General features: G+C 43.9%; 1 protein-coding gene across 4 annotated transcripts; it reads right to left on the bottom strand.

Moving 5' to 3' along the window:
- Positions 1-265: 265 nt before the first annotated feature.
- Positions 266-16785, bottom strand: MMUT (methylmalonyl-CoA mutase). Of its 4 annotated transcripts, none has more exons than XM_083495153.1 (13): positions 16656-16785; positions 14429-14846; positions 13369-13736; positions 12794-12951; positions 12142-12313; positions 11201-11449; positions 9607-9718; positions 7962-8077; positions 6519-6634; positions 4668-4799; positions 3136-3283; positions 1959-2126; positions 266-697 (listed from the first exon to the last, which is right to left on the bottom strand). In XM_083495153.1, the coding sequence occupies exons 2-13, from the start codon at positions 14805-14807 to the stop codon at positions 569-571; spliced, it is 2247 nt and encodes a 748-aa protein (XP_083351279.1). In that variant the 5' UTR covers positions 14808-14846; positions 16656-16785; the 3' UTR covers positions 266-568. The 4 variants fall into 4 exon arrangements, 3 of the variants coding, with proteins under 3 accessions (XP_083351279.1, XP_083351280.1, XP_083351278.1); XM_083495154.1 differs by having other exon boundaries at positions 14429-14860; positions 16535-16728; XM_083495152.1 differs by lacking the exon at positions 16656-16785 and adding an exon at positions 16223-16336.
- Between the last annotated feature and the right edge of the window lie 40 nt (positions 16786-16825).

The following is a 16825-nucleotide window of genomic DNA, read 5'->3' as shown; positions in this document are numbered from 1 at the left end:
GGGCTGTTAACACCTCCCCCTTTGATACTTCTCTTAAGGCTGTTGAGCTAGAACATTACAAAAAATGGACTTTTCATAAAAGGGTGGCTCTACTTGTCTTGTGCATGTCATCTCAGTAAAGGATTCGTGAGGTCACAGAACTACCAGGGGTAGGAAATGGATATTTGTCAATCTGACAAACAAAGCTAGGGCAACGAGACTGGACCAAAAGGGCAAGAGGCATGTGAACAAACAGTATGAAACAGCAGGACAAAATTTCACCACCTTTCTGTATCAGTAACATTTATTTTAAATTGTAATTTGCATTTCCAAAGATCTGAAGTGTATTTCAGATATAATGCAGTCTTATATGCAAAATTTACTCATTTCATTTAGATTCTTTGATAGATTTTACATATGTATGTAATAATATTGCAGATAATTTCCCACTTTCTTAGAAAGCATAAGGCAACACCAGACATTGCAGATGATTTCGCAAAAATTCCTTCTTTTTATCAACAGATCACAATGCATCAACACAAACTATAAAATTCACCATGAGATACAAAGTTTGTTATGAGACAGAAGTTTACACAGATTGCTGCCTCTTATCCAAGCATTTCTCAATATCTTCAAGAACTTGGACAGCTGCCTTTGGGATTCGGGTTCCAGGGCCAAATATATTGGAAACACCAGAGTCATACAAGAAGTCATAATCCTGTGCAGGAGAAAAACAAGACATAAAACATGCATGCAAACTTTGTAAAGTAAAATTCTGCAGAACACATGCTCAAAGAGCAGAGTTTAGCAATGGCAGGTCAGGAGGAGAAGGGAACATGGAGAAGGGAAAATAACTTAGTATGCTAGCTATGGGGGGAAAGCAGTGATGCTCTCGCCTACGCAAACCTCGCCATGTGTGCAAAGTCCTAGTGACTACAGGTTCAAACAATCTCTGCTCCTATCTAACATAAAGAATGAAATCATCAAAAGTGGGGAACATTTTCACCTCTGCTCCAAGACAACCAGAGACTTGTGGCTCTATACGAATCTTTTGCCAGGTGTAACAATTACCGTATACCAAGGTCAAGAGATTCGAAGCAGAAAAGCAAATTCTACCCCACTCCACTTGCCATTTCCCCCTCCAGCCCTTTCTTCCCTTCTTCCTAACTGTTTAAACCCATTCATGAACCAAGAATGTCTACACTGACCACTAATAATGAAACATATGTTCTGGATATTTCCCCACATTTATTATGCTATTTTTGTGATATGCAAATGACATAAGAAAACTTGGTACAGTGTACCTCTAGTTACGAACTTCATTTTTTCCGGAGGTCTGTTCTTAACCTGAAACTGTTCTTAACTAGAGGTGTGCTTTCGCTAATGGAGCTTTTTGCTGCTGCTGCGCCGCCGACACACAATTTCCATTCTCATCCTGGGGCAAAGTTCTCAACTTGAGGTAACTCCAGGTTAACGGAGTTTGTAACCTGAAGCGTTTGTAACTCGAGGTACCACTGTACTCATTTGTATAACATTACTCTTGTTTATAACGCCCCACCACCCCCTGGAAAAAAACAAACTCCGGAAGAAGAAAAAATTATATATTTTCTATGTCAGTAAAGGAAACTAGTCCCTTTTTTTCTTCATTTCTTAAAATGTTTATGAATATTTTTAACTTTAAAAAGTGATTTTTAAATTATTTGATTATATTGGCAGTTTTAGAAAGCTTTTGGGAGGCTGCTTTTCAACTGCGTTGTTCTGTGAACCCTAAACCTATAAACTACAAAGCCTTCCAAAATTTGCTGAAGGATTTCCACATTTCAATAGCTAGATGTTACTTTAAAAGCCTTTCAGTGGTGTTCATCATTTGCCTGGAGGAGGAGGAGGAGGAGGAGGAGAAAGTAGATGGAGACCCCACCTCACTGGGAACAATTTAATCATCTCACAACAAGCTATCTTGTGATGGTGGTGCGCAGTACCTGGGGAGGGATGACGCCTCCACACATGACGAGAATGTCGGGGCGGCCAAGGGCATGCAGCTCTTTGAGGAGTTCAGGAACAAGCGTTTTGTGGCCAGCAGCCAAGGTGCTCACCCCCACGCAATGCACATCCGCATCTACCGCCTGCTGGGCCACTTCACGGGGTGTCTAGGAAGAGAAAGCAAAGGAAGTGTCAAACAATATGGGAAACAAGAATGCATAAAACCAAACACTGCATGCAGACCCATGCTTCTTTTTTCATAGAGCGACAAAAAAACACAGACACCAGCATGCTACTGGCATCTAGGTTAGACAATACATTGGTACCTCGGGTTACATACGCTTCAGGTTACAGACTCCGCTAACCCAGAAATAGTACCTCGGGTTAAGAACTTTGCTTCAGGATGAGAACAGAAATTGCTTGGCGGTGATGCGGCGGCAGTGGGAGGCCCCATTAGCTAAAGTGGTGCTTCAGGTTAAGAACGGACCTCTGGAACGAATTAAGTACTTAACCCGAGGTACCACTGTATGGGTGCCCAGAAAGAGTAGAGAGAGGAACATAGCCACCTAACCCACTGCATCTTCCAACTCGGGAATCTGTAAAATCATCCCAGTACAACATATTTTGGTTGTTACCTTTGGTGCGAACAGGAAATTGAAACAATAGCTGCATGTATTTTTTACAAAATCATTTTACAAATTAATAAATTGCTTAAAAGCCCGAGGCCCTCAAAGCTGTGTACAAAAATATAAAGTACAAAAATATATTCAAAAAATAAATAAAACCATTCCTACAGATGACGGGTGAGCTCCCGTTGCTCAGTCTCAGCTCCTGCCAACCTAGCAGTTCGAAAGCACGTCAAAGTAGATAAATAGGTACTGCTCTGGCGGGAAGGTAAATGGCGTTTCCGTGCACTGCTCTGGTTTTGCCAGAAGTGGTTTAGTCATGTTGGCCACATGACCTGGAAAAACTGCCTGCGGACAAACGTCGGCTCCCTCGGCCAGTAAAGCGAGATGAGCGCCGCAACCCTAGAGTCGTCCGTGACTGGACCTAACGGTCAGGGGTCCCTTTACCTTTAACTATCCTTTATTCAAGTGTCAGACATTTTAATTGCTAGGAGAAGCAAGCAAGCAAGCAAACAAACAAACAAAAATTTGAATGGAAGAGACTAAATACCTGGAAGAGTGGGCCTATATCCACATCAAACCCAAGGTCAGCAAATCCCGTAGCAATCACTTTGGCTCCTCTGTCATGGCCATCCTGGCCCATTTTTGCCACAAGAAGACGTGGTCTCCGACCTTCACGTTCCACAAACTTGTTAACTCTGAATTTAGAATTTGCTTTTGTAAGTTGCAGACAGTTGAAGTAACATTTTTAAGGGTATCTTGACAGCTGTGACTACAACAAAAAAGTCTTCCATTTTTAAAGATTTATCTATATGCATTTGAATTCTATTAGTAGTATGGAGTTTTATGTGTATATGGAAATTTTATAATCTCTCTCTCTCTCATTTACCTTCCATTTGGTAATGATGATATTGAATCAAATCAGGAACAAAAGGAAAAACAGGGAATACATTAAAATAACACAAAAAAATTCTAGTGATTCCTAGATGCAAAATTATGCTGAGCTTGCTTTATTTATTTCATAAAAGCAATAAAATTATCAGTAAAAAGTACTAAAAAGAACCTTTTAAAAACATAGAAAAAATAAAATCGGCAATACGCTAAACACAGATTAAAACACACACCACCATTCTCTTGGGTAGGTCTCTCAAAACAAGCATGTTTTTACCAAACAGAGTAACAGAGGTGCTTGCCTGATGTCAGTAGGAAAGGAGTTCCCAAACGCAGATGTGGCTACGCTGAAGGATATTATTATTAACAAGTATTATGTGGTACCCGTAACCATGCCAGTTCTGCAGAATGAAGTGGCTGAGTGGGAAAATATGGGTTAAAGCAACCTTGCAGGTGAACTGCTCCCAAGGTGTTAAGGGCTTATATACTACTGGTAACACCTTGAACGCAGCCTGGTATTTTATCAGGTTCTCCTCATCATCCACAGCCTTAAATTAAAGGTGATGAGTTTATTTTGTTAAATGTCTAGTTTACAATACTTCCCATAACCCATTAATAAATACAGCGAATTTGCAGAACAAACCTGAATAACAAACATAACTAACATAGTAAGGTTGAAAACCCAGCATTAACAAAACAAAACCCACCCATTTTAGACATGTGCAAAGAGGTAATAGCTATAAGGTAATTGTTTGACTTTATAAAATTTGGAAGAACATTTATTAAGTAAAAATGATTGGCTTATAAAGTGGATAAAAGAATGTAATCCCCCAATTAAAAATGGAGAAGATAAAAGAAATGCAGAAATTACAGAGGGCAGTATCAAATGAATACCTCCCATCAGCGCTAGGATTTTCACCTGTGAGACGGGCTTCCCCCCTCTGCCTCTTGTGCCCCCCTCAATCTGCTCTGGAGGGAAGAGGGCACAGCGGAAATCCTTGAGATGACAGGAACTAGCATTAGTGCAGTAAATTTGAGAAGTGTAAGAAATTCTGTGAAATACAAACTACTGTATAGTTTAAATATTCTAAAACTTTGGAAGTGAGATGGGACATACGTTTGTAGCATGCAAAAATTTGGAAGCCTGATAGCACACCATCTGATTTAATCCACAGAAACAGCACACCTTACCTGTTGATTGCTTGAGTAATTTCGTCACTCTCCCCAAACTCCTGACGGTAAGCTCCACTCACCATGCGGTCACTGGCTTTGTGCTCACCAAACACCTTTTTCATTGCATCTGTTATTTCACCAACTGTACATCTGAAAAAATATATGCAGCCCAAACATTAAGGTTGAGTAAACACACCTCAACAAAAAGAAATAAAAACTCAGCACCTATTTCAATGGCACTTGTCACAATAGTTTCATATTACAATAATCTAAGCACAGCAAACATAATCTCAACTTTCCCCAATTCCACAATATTGGGGAATATAGGGACCCCTGACAGTTAAGTCCAGTTGCAGACGACTCTGGGGTTGCGGCGCTCATCTTGCTTTACTGGCCGAGGGAGCCGGCGTTTGTCCGCAGGCGGTTTTTCTGGGTTATGTGGCCAGCATGATTAAGCCTCTTCTGACGAACCAGAGCAGCGCACGGAAACGCCATTTACCTTCCCGCCGGAGTGGTACCTATTTATCTACTTGCACTTTGACGTTCTTTCAAACTGCTAGGTTGGCAGGAGCTGGGACCAAGCAATGGGAGCTCATCCCGTCGCGGGGATTCGAACTGCCGACCTTCCAATCAGCAAGCCCTAGGCTCTGTGGTTTACACTACAGCGCCACCCGCGTCCCCTATCGGAAGTTAGAATGGTGTATTAATGTTCAGTAGAGCTACGCTAAACGCTCCTAGGAGATGCCTTAGTTGGACCCAAAGCTAAGCACATACAATGGGGCTTGTGGACCCTGACTTCCCAGTCATTCTCCCCACAGCAGTCTTGAACTTGACATGAGCCAACAGTGTGACGCGGCAGCTAAAAAAGCCAATGCAATTCTGGGCTGCATCAATAGGAGTATAGCATCTAGATCAAGGGAAGTAATAGTGCCACTGTATTCTGCTCTGGTCAGACCTCACCTGGAGTACTGTGTCCAGTTCTGGGCACCACAATTCAAGAAGGACACTGACAAACTGGAACGTGTCCAGAGGAGGGCAACCAAAATGGTCAAAGGCCTGGAAACGTTCCCTCTGAGGAACGGTTAAGGGAGCTGGGCATGTTTAGCCTGGAGAAGAGGAGGTTGAGGGGTGATATGATAGCCATGTTCAAATATATAAAAGGATGTCACATAGAGGAGGGAGAAAGGTTGTTTTCTGCTGCTCCAGAGAAGCGGACACGGAGCAATGGATCCAAACTACAAGAAAGAAGATTCCACCTAAACATTAGGAAGAACTTCCTGAAAGTAAGAGCTGTTTGACAGTGGAATTTGCTGCCAAGGAGTGTGGTGGAGTCTCCTACTTTGGAGGTCTTTAAGCAGAGGCTTGACAACCATATGTCAGGAGTGCTCTGATGGTGTTTCCTGCTTGGCAGGGGGTTGGACTCGATGGCCCTTGTGGTCTCTTCCAACTCTATGATTCTATGATTCTATTCTATGAAATGCTCCACTGAGAATATAAAGGAGCAAAATATTTGTTATGGCTGCTTCTGGCTTCCCTCCTCCCTTAGATATTTATTTGGGTTTTATTTAGTTAAAAATTTGTTGGATTTTTCTCCCAGTTTTCCTGCAAAGAACTCTGTGATGATTTAGCCTCATAATTCCCACCCCTTTGCCCCTCAGTGAAGGAAATCAGGCTGAGAGACTGACTTCCCATAGTGAGGTTCACAGCTGAATGCCTTTTAAATCTGGGCCTTTCCACCACTGAAAACATCTCTCTAGTCACACACATTACTTATGCGCTGCCAGAGAAGGCCACAGGGAGTTAGTACAGAGCCTTAGAGAGATGCTCTGAACCACCCTTGGGTTAAATGCACAGTATTTCCCCCCATACCTGGCACGTGCTGCTTCCACTGCTAGGCCCAGCAAATTGCCTTGGCCTGTGCCGGCGCATTCTGACAGGGCAGCAAGACAACGCTGCGCTACAACTTCATCTCTGCAAGCTTTCACCTTCAAGGAAAGACACAAAAGCAAAACTTGACAACAGCCAAGAACTGTTTGCAGCATAATTCTATAGGGCTCCCTGGTTCTGCTCAAGTTGTCCCTTTTATACAATTTGTGCTGTTTTTATATTGTAAGCCACACAGAGAGCTTTGGTTATAGGGTGGGATATAAATAATCAAAGTAAATGAGTAAGTAAGTAATAGAGACTGTTTTGTAAAAAAGAATTTGAAGAGGACTCATGTAATCAATATTTATTAGATTACCAGCTTCAATAAGACCTATATCAGCACATCTCCTTGGTGCCAGCAGTTTATCTATCTTGCCATAAATGTCACTCCTGAAACTTAAAGGAAATATCACTCATTGCCTTTGATATAATGCAAACAGATATGCTCTGAAGCCCCAAAATAGGAAACCCTCACAGAGATGCAGATTCACTGTTTGCGTCTAAGAGGTTCCCAATGAGGGAACTTTGCTGACATCTGCTATCACTGAAAAAGAACAAACCCAGGCATTGCACACACATGCCGTTATTTAGTTCTAAAAATTACACCCTGACCATCAATGCTAATTAATCACCTGTCCAATATATATGTGTGTATGTGTGTATGTGTGTGTGTGTGTGTGTGTGTGTGTTGGGAGGATGCAGTTCAGCCTGCAAACTAAACAGTTTTAGTACAGTTTTCTAACACAATTCTAGCAGTCAATTTAGGAAGGTGGTAACTTTTAAAATAAAATGAAGGGTCCAGAAACAAAAAGCAACAAAGCTTTCTTTATGAAAATCAGGAATGTTCAAAATCAACAATCGTAGTTTGATAATGTATTTGCCTATTCTGGTAAAAAAGCCCAAACAGGATATTAGCTATACAACCTCCAGCTATGACTGAAATAAGCCACTGCCTTTGACTTTGTCAATTGTTCAGCTTCTGAAGTGTTATACTATATTTGTGAGCAATTAAAGTATGTAATTTTTTAAATAGCTATCAACACACAACAACAACAACAACAACAACAACAACAACATATTATTTATACCCCACTCATCTGGCTGGGTTTCCCCAGCTACAAGACATAGATAGACAGGACAAGAGAGGGGCTTCAGGAAAGAAGGGAGTAGAGAACATTATTAAAATGCTATTTTGTCTCAGAGAGAGAGAGAGAGAGAGAGAGCACGCAATATGGAAAATGCATATTATTTCAATCGGTCAAAGTGATCCTAAGCATATTAAGAAGTATTCTTAACTGTAATATGGTTTGACACAAATATAAAATAACACTGTATGCTGATTTACAATGTCAATATTACTTCACCTATTAAATCTCTAACACATACCTTTTTAAGTTTTTCAATCTGTTTGTTACGGACTGAAGTGTTATCAATTGCCAAAACTTCAACAGTCTCTTCTTTTTCCAACTGGTATTTATTCACTCCGACAATTACTTCAGAACCTGGGTATTTCCCAAACGTTAAGGATTTAAAATAAATTTCAGAAACTGACAACATAAAACAAGTTTCTATCAAGCCGCGACATGAAGTCAGATTTCTAAAAAGAAAAACACAACCTGAAAGCTTTTTCACCAACCGCATTCAAATTTTAATTTAGGTAGCTAAGATTTTCAGCTTGCATGCACGTAAAAACTGCAATGCTTCCACACAAGTGAACGTGTCGCGATCTGTATTGCAAAGGAGAGGAAACCTCAAATACAGAAAAGCCAAAGTCAATGGGACCCATGAACAACGTAAGAAACAGTGGATGCTATTAACAGAAATAGCTGTGCAACATGAAGTCACAGGCAAGATACTCATATAAAAGGTAAAGGGACCCCTGACCATTAAGTCCAGTCGTGGCCAACTCTGGGGTTGCGGCGCTCATCTTGCTTTACTGGCCAAGGGAGCCGGCGTACAGCTTCCGAGTCATGTGGCCAGCATGACTAAGCTGCTTCTGGCAAACCAGAGCAGCGCACGGAAACGCTGTTTACCTTCCCGCTGAAGCAGTACCTATTTATCCACTTGCACTTTGACGTGCTTTTGAACTGATAGGTGGGCAGGAGCAGGAACCGAGCAACGGGAGCTCACCCCGTCGCGGGGATTCAAACCGCCGACCTTCTGATCGGCAGGTCCTAGGCTCTGTGGTTTAACCCATAGTGCCACCCATGTCCCTTATAGCAGCCAGAAAATACACAATTCCCCTATGAAACAGAGGACTTGTATAGGGCAATGAAAATCGGTTCAAAAATATACTTTTTGAAAGCCCCCCACCCCCTTTTAGTAGGTGGTTCATTATGCAGCATGGGGACTGCATGAGAAACACAATTTCCCCTGGGCTTGCAGCACTAGTTGCAGAGTTCACTGGAACCCAACCATTGTTTCACGTATGGTGTCTAGCTCAGACAGGCAAAAAACAAATGCAACTATAGTGGTACCTTGTGTTGTGTAACCTCCGCCGCGCGTGTCCACAGAAGCGGTTCTCCAGTTACGAAATTTTTGGGATATGGCCAGGCCTCCAGAATTGGTCCCATTTGTAACCAGAGGTACCACTGTACTACTGTTTCCAAAGGATTTTATTTCATACACTGACAGACTTATCTTACTAGCAAGTGTTGCTGAAATTCAACTTGGATTCTACATTTTCATTCTCCTAATTTTGGACTAGAGTTTTAAGAGTTACGGGAACTTAAGTCTTAATATATGAATAAAGGTATTCAAGTTCAAGACTGATACTTGTCTATATGTCTGGCAGACTGAGGCTGCGCAGTTACGTAAGTGTATGTTGTGTTTAAATCAGAGGCGTAGCGTGGGGGGTGCAGGGGGGGCCGGCCGCACCGGGCGCAACATCTGGGGGTTATGGTTAGGGGGCGCAAATCCACGGGTTAGGGGGCGCAAATCCACGGGTTAGGGGGCGCAAATTACTTGCCTTGCCCCGGGTGCTGACAACCCACGCTACGCCACTGGTTTAAATAGTGTCCATTTTCCTTACCAGAATCAATCCTGGCTTGTCTCCGAGCAGCACACTCTTCAATTCGAAGTTTGGGTATTCCTTCAGCTACAGCTTTGGCCATCCCACCCATTTCCTCAATCTCATTAATGAGCTAACCAGACAACAAAATTTGGATACTGTTAATGACTCTCAGTATGTGGCTGTCTAGCACTACAATCACCATTAAAGCAACATTCTCTCACCCCACTATTTGCAAGGAAACTACTTACAAAACTGGGACAGATGAAATGCAACCATTTAAGACCAGGGGTGGGGAACTGCATCCAGCCAGTGTGCTGGCTCCCTAAGACTCTCACACTCTGGTGTCAAAGTCCAAAGGGGATTGTTGCAAACTGCCCAGCTGATGGGCAGTTACAGCTACCTCCTTTGAAGGTATGCTCCCAAGTCCAATCAGCTGACTGGTGCTGGGAGTGTGCCCTGAAACACAAAGCAGTTTCCATTGAAAGCATTATTTTATTATTATTAGTTATTAAATTTGTATACTGCCCTTCAGCTGACGATCACAGAGTTCCCCCTCTTGCTTTTACAAGCAGTTTCGGTGCTTCAAAAACAAAAAAACAAACCCCTCCCCGATGCACTGGGTAGTTCCCATTGGGAAATTCCTTAGGAACTGTACAGCACTGAAGGGAGTTCCACTTGCAAAGGAACAATCAGGAGCTCACCCTTCCAAATGGCATTTCTTAAAACCAGGTTAGTGAATAGCTGTTTGTTTACCCACCTAAGTCAAGCAAGATGTTGTTCCTGCTAATCAGGACGGTATGTAAATTGGAAAGCATGTAGTTCTCTTATTTTAGGTAAAGGTAAAGGGACCTCTGACCATTAGGTTCAGTCGCGGACGATTCTGGGGTTGCGGCGCTCATCTCGCTTTATTGGCCGAGGGAGCCGGCATACAGCTTCCGGATCATGTGGCCAGCATGACTAAGCCGCTTCTGGCGAACCAGAGCAGCGCACAGAAACGCCGTTTTGCTTCACACCAGAGCAGTTCCTATCTACTTGTACTTGGACGTGCTTTCAAACTGCTAGGTGGGCAGGAGCTGGGGTGTGCGGAATGGGAGTGCGGATTCGAACCGCCAACCTTCTGATCGGCAAGCCCCAGGCTCTGTGGTTTAACCCACAGCGCCACCCGCGTCCCTATTCTCGTATTTTAGGCATTGCCTAAGTTTGGATTGCCCAAGAGATCAATCCAAACCTCTGACCAGTCAGTGTGAAGGAGGGAGGGAAAAATATCCTTTCACAATGCCAGCACCCAGGCTGGTACAGGCCCAGAATGGATCTGCTGCAGTCACATGAGAACAGCAGGGTTGGCAACTCTGCCAGCCAGTGATGGTAACTTCTCCCTGCCCACTGTTCAGATGTGCACTGAGACACTCCTCACCAATGATGGAAAGTAGCTGAGCTGGGCAGGACAGAGAAACATTTCTGTCCCTTCCAAACCCCAAACACAGCGGATCAAGGGTTTAGATCGCTCTGCAAATATAAAGGCTAATAAGTTTTCCAGACTTATTTGCAAGGCTGCTTAAAATTACCAGCTTCCTTTTTCTCTCTGCCTCCCTCCTCAAAGCAAAAGACTGACCTTTAATGCAGCTTCATAGAGATCATTGGTGAGAGATTCCATCAGAAAGGAGCCACCCCATGGATCTGCGACTTTAGGAATCCCAGACTCTTCCTGTATTATAATCTGGGTATTCCGGGCAATTCGAGCACTTTTCACCGTCGGCAATCCCAAAGCTTCATCAAATGAATTTGTATGCAAGGACTGAGTACCGCCAAAAACAGCTGCCATTGCCTCAATTGTAGTGCGGATGATGTTATTATAAGGATCCTAGAAGAAAAACCAGAGCATTTGTAAAGAATATAGTACATCAATATACAGAATGCAGTAGATTAGCAATTAAAAAAAACTGGGCTCCCCTACCTTTACTTTTTTGCTGCTGTAGCTTTGAGGCTCCAAAATTGGGCCTCTCAGGGGATTCACAGAAACTTGAATCCAGCTGATCCGAACCTACCAATGTCCTGTCCCTATCCTCAAATGCCCTATTTTGAGGCTTGTCCACAGGCCACTGCCAGAGGTAGATTCCTGCCCCACTGGGGCAGAGAGGACTGCCACAGCAATGAAGCCTTCCCTGATGGCAAAGGGTCCCTTTTGCCTTATCTTAACCCCCTTCATTGGTGGAGATTGGAGGCGGAAATTGTACTGTTCAGAATTGCTGACCATCTAAATATGACTTCCTCCTATATGTACACCACTCTTAACCACACATCTAAATACATTTAAATTGCATGTATATTTAAAATAACTTTAATTAAATATCAGGATGTAGGAACGTTGAGCAAATCTTATTTAGTAATGACATTAGGTAGTCAATGCTACTTCTTCCTTCCTTCCTCTCTTGGCCTTTTAACAGAAGCTGTTCGAAGGCACCCAGAGTTAGAAAGGCTACTGCTTTATTATCTGTGAGCATGCACCACTATATTTACTACGCTTGGGGTAGATAATTAAAATGGGATTCCTACCTGCTCAGTTAGTGACCACCCAGAAGTCTGACAATGAGCTCGAAGGAGAAGTGATTTGGTGTCCTTGGGCTGAAACATTTTCTCTATTAAATGAGCCCAAAGCCGCCTCCCGGCTCTTAGCTTGGCTATTTCCATGTAGAAGTTCATACCAATTCCCCAGAAGAAAGACAGCCTAGAATAAGAGAACAAATGGTCTTAACAGAGTAGAATAAGGAACAAATTACACTATGGATTATACAGTACATATAAATAACAATGTTCTTGAACCCAAAATTGAAAGATGTGTCCTTCAGCCTGAGTTTTCAAGAGTACATTCACAGAAAGTTCTGATCACAACCAACAGGCATGGCTAATAGATCAATCCCATGAAGCCACCAGATGGCCACATTCATCCTGGGGTTGGAAATGGTGGGTTGTATCTAACACTGTTGTTCCATTTCAAGCAACAGGCTTCCACTTGTGCAATGGAACTTCTGAAGTCCCTCCTTCAAGATCTCTTCCAGGGGACTGAGGGAACCTTCCAGAGCAGATTCCGACATAAGGAGAACAAAAGGTTTGTACATCCCTTGCTATAGCATCAAACCATTTTATACATTGGAACCAGAGCCCAGTCTTGAAATTAAAAACTAGATTCACTCTGACAAAGATGTACCTTGGTGCAAATTCATCAATAGTGAGACCAGCCTGGAGTCCAGTTCTGCAGTACTCTAAGCCATCTGCTATAGTGTAAGCTAATTCCAAAATCGCATCGGCTCCAGCTTCTTGCATATGGTATCCACTGATGGAAATAGAATTAAATTTGGGCATGTGCTGCAATAAAAAAGTATACAGCTTTGTTCTACAAAATTCAACCTATGAATGCTACACATAGTACAGTGGTGCCCCGCAAGATGGAAAACTTGCTAGACGAAAGAGTTTTCCGTTTTGGAGGTGCTTCGCAAAACGAATCTCCTATGGGCTTGCTTCGCAAGACGAAAATGTCTTGCGAGTTCCTGCGGGTTTTTCCCCCTCCCCCCCTTTTTCTAAGCCACTTATCTGCTTATCTGCTAAGCCGATCAGCCGCTTAAAGCTGCTTAAAGCCGCTAATAGCGCTAATCCGCTAATCCGTCAATGGGCTTGCTTCGCAAGACGAAAAAAACCGCTAGACGAAGAGACTCAGAACGGATTCTTTTCGTCTTGCGAGGCACCACTGTAATGATAATTAATGGATATTAAAGCAAATAATACCTTTGATGTATATTGAAATATGTCAGCAATTATCCGCATTGATGGTTCTGGAGGGAAAATATATGTATTTCGAACCATGAATTCTTTCAGTATATCATTCTGTATTGTCCCAGTGAGCTTGGATTGTGGCACTCCTTGTTCCTCCCCAGTTACGATGAACGTAGCTAGGACAGGAATTACTGCCCCGTTCATTGTCATTGAAACGGACATCTTCTCCAAAGGAATCCCATCAAAAAGTATCTTGGTATCTTCTACTGTATCAATGGCAACTCCAGCCATTCCAACATCTCCACGGACTCGGGGGTTGTCTGAATCATATCCGCGGTGAGTTGCCAGATCAAAAGCAACGGATAAACCCTGCTGGCCAGCTGGTCTCATAAAAGAAAGATTAATAACAAAAGAGTTAAAATAAAACCCCCTAATATTACACATCTTAATTAAGAGTCAGACTGAATCACAATCTTCTGGCAGCATTTGAACAAGAATCATACAATAAATGTTAGCAGTAGTTTCTAACTAAAAAACTGACCACTGAGAGCTAATATAAGAATCTGCAAGTGATCAAATATTCTGCTTCCAGACCTACCCTTATAAACTATATGCCTGATCCTGCACATCAAACTCAGTGCTCCCCACTCCCAAATAAGGGTGCACAGTGATGCAATCTTACAGCAGAATCCTATCCATAGCTACTTAGAAGACGTGTCCTGGGTTCCTTCTAAGTATGCATGCCTAGGATTGCTCTCACAGTTATACATGAAATACTTTGGTCCCAAAACTCCAGTGCAATCCTAACCATGCCTACTCGGAAGTAAGTCTTACTGAATTCAATGGGGCTTACTCCCAGGTTAGTGGGGTTATGACTGCAGCCCTAAACCAGGCTTCCTCAACCTCAGCCCTCCAGATGTTTTTGGCCTACAAGTCCCATGATCCCTAGCTAGCAGGACCAGTGGTCAGGGATGATGGGAATTGTAGTCTCCAAACATCTGGAGGACCGGGGTTGAGGAAGCCTGCCCTAGACAATATCCCCCCCCCCCATTCCCTTAGCCCTGTGTCTCACCCCTGATGTTGTCCTTGTAGAATTTATTGCTTTCTTCAACAGTACTGAAACCAGCATACTGGCGGATGGTCCAAGGCCTATAGGTATACATGGTAGGGTAAGGACCACGGGTGAAGGGTTTGACCCCAGGTAGTTCCTCAGGAAAGTCCTTTGTGTCCCGAGTAGAGTACAATGGTTTGATGGCGATTCCTTCTGGGGTGTGCCATATGAGCTCCTCTGGATTCTTGCCCTTTAACTGCTTTTTGGCCATGGCTGCCCACTCTGGGTGGAGTACCTGTTCATGGAGCGAACGCCAAAACTGCTCACGAAGGTGTGGCCCTGCTTCATTCCTGTAACAGGAGGGCCAGAGGCGCAGAAGTCCATTCTTGGCACGTAACATTATTATTTCTTGCCGAAGTGGCAGCTGTTAAGCTGCAGCCTGTGGATTGAGATCTGAATATTACAATATGACATAGTGAGACTGTGAGTACCAGTTGCATCAAAAACAGATAAAGTTTGCAGATTTTTTTTTTTAAAGTTTCTTTTGTTGCAGCTACCCTTAGCCTTGTTGCACAACAAAGGCTTTTAGGCAATTTAATCAGAGAGTTTTCTTATGAACTGAAGTTTTCATTTTTTGGAAAAAAAAAGAGCACACACAACAGCCTGCTTCATGCCACCAGCTGAACGACGTGGAGTGTTCAGTTTGTGTGCTGACATTATTGTAGCAAGTGATCAACTACAGTGGTACCTCAGGTTACATACACTTCAGGTAACAGACGCTTCAGGTTACAGACTCTGTAACCCAGAAATAGTACCTCGGGTTAAGAACTTTGCTTCAGGATGAGAACAAAAATCGTGCTCCGGTGGCGCGGCAGCAGTGGGAGGCCCCATTAATTTCAGGTTAAGAACAGTTTCAGGTTAAGAACGGACCTCCAGAACGAATTAAGTTCGTAACCCGAGGTACCACTGTAAGTAGGTTAGTGGGGAAGCAACTAGGCAGTACCTTTCCCTTCAGCCTATCAGAATAGGAATATGGGAGGGATGGGGAGAGCAGTACATGGACTCATTTTGTTCAAGGGGGACGGAAGGCGATCTAGATCACCACTGCAGGAACACAGCTGCTGGGGAAGAAAGCACTGGAGTAGCTAGTTTTAAACTCTCAGCAGTGCCAGATGTACAATGGGCGGAGTTGTGGGCTGCAGCCCTAGTGCCTCATAATCTAGGGGGGAATTGGGCCTCTTGCCATTAAAAAAAACAACAATCAGGCATATTTTACTATTTAGGCACAGCTGTTCTGTAACATCAAACACATGACGTAGGTGCCTGTGACTGGCCTGATTTTGTGTAATGTTACCACATAGCTACAATTTCTTTGAATGTTAGAAGTGAACGTCTTTGTAAATGCCATATTTTTGCAAACTTGTTAAAAGGTCATGGATTTATAAGCAGTATTTTTTAAATCAATGCTAACATTTCAGCGATATTTGACTTTCATCGAGCTCGATAAAGAAGAGAACGAGCTTTTGTTTTGAGATGCCCTTCAGTTTGGACTCCGGTTGCTTTCACCCGGGCCTGACTCCCCATTTTGCGCAGAAGGGAACACGCAAGCCTGCCTGTTCAGCATCACTGCCCTTATGCACTCTGCGCATGGACAGAGGCACCCTCCTCCTCCTCCTCCTCTGGCTCACAGCTGTCAACGTTTTCCCTTTTTAAAGGGAAATTCCCTTATTCCGAATAGGATTCCTCACAAGAATAGGGAAAAGTTGACAGGTGCGCTCTGGCTCCCAGGCAGGGCCGGGCCTGCCACGCGAATACCGTTCTCTCGCCTGGCCGAAGCTTCCGTTGTTACAGGTAAAGAGGACGACGCAAAATAAGTATTTCAAAAGGGGCCTCCGGTCAGATAAGAAACCCCGTCCGCGCATGCGCGCTTGAACGATTTAACCCAGGGAGTCCCAACCTCGGGTCCGCAGCTGTTTTCTTGGAGGGACTACAACTCCCATCATCCCTCGCTAGCAAGACCAGCGACCGGGGGAGATGGGAACTGTAGTCCACCAGCAGCTGGACACCCAGCGTTTGGGAAACCCTGATTATCCCCGCTCGCTTTTCTCCTCAAGGGCCAAAGGAGGCGTGGGGGGCACCTGTGGAATCAAGCGGGAGCTGCGCGGGAGACGCTGAAGAGGAGGCCGAGGACGACGGAGAGGAAGGAAAGACAAAACCGTCTGCGCTTCTCGTCCGCCCATTACGGTACCTGCTACGGCCGCTTGCGGAGCCACGGACGGAAGCGGAGGCGCCGTCCGACTGCAACGCGCAGGCGCCGCTGCGGCCAAGCACCTCCTCCCTTAGCGAGCCACTTCCGGGCGCTTGAGGCTTCTGCGTCTGTCTGTTTGTGTGGCCCCGCCCCCTCCTAACGGCTCCCGG

The sequence above is a fragment of the Podarcis liolepis genome (assembly GCF_965112155.1).
Source record: "Podarcis liolepis genome assembly, chromosome: 3".
NCBI lineage: Eukaryota > Metazoa > Chordata > Lepidosauria > Squamata > Lacertidae > Podarcis > Podarcis liolepis.
The sequence above is the reverse complement of the archived record's forward strand: the minus strand, read 5'-3'. Positions and strand labels throughout refer to the sequence as shown.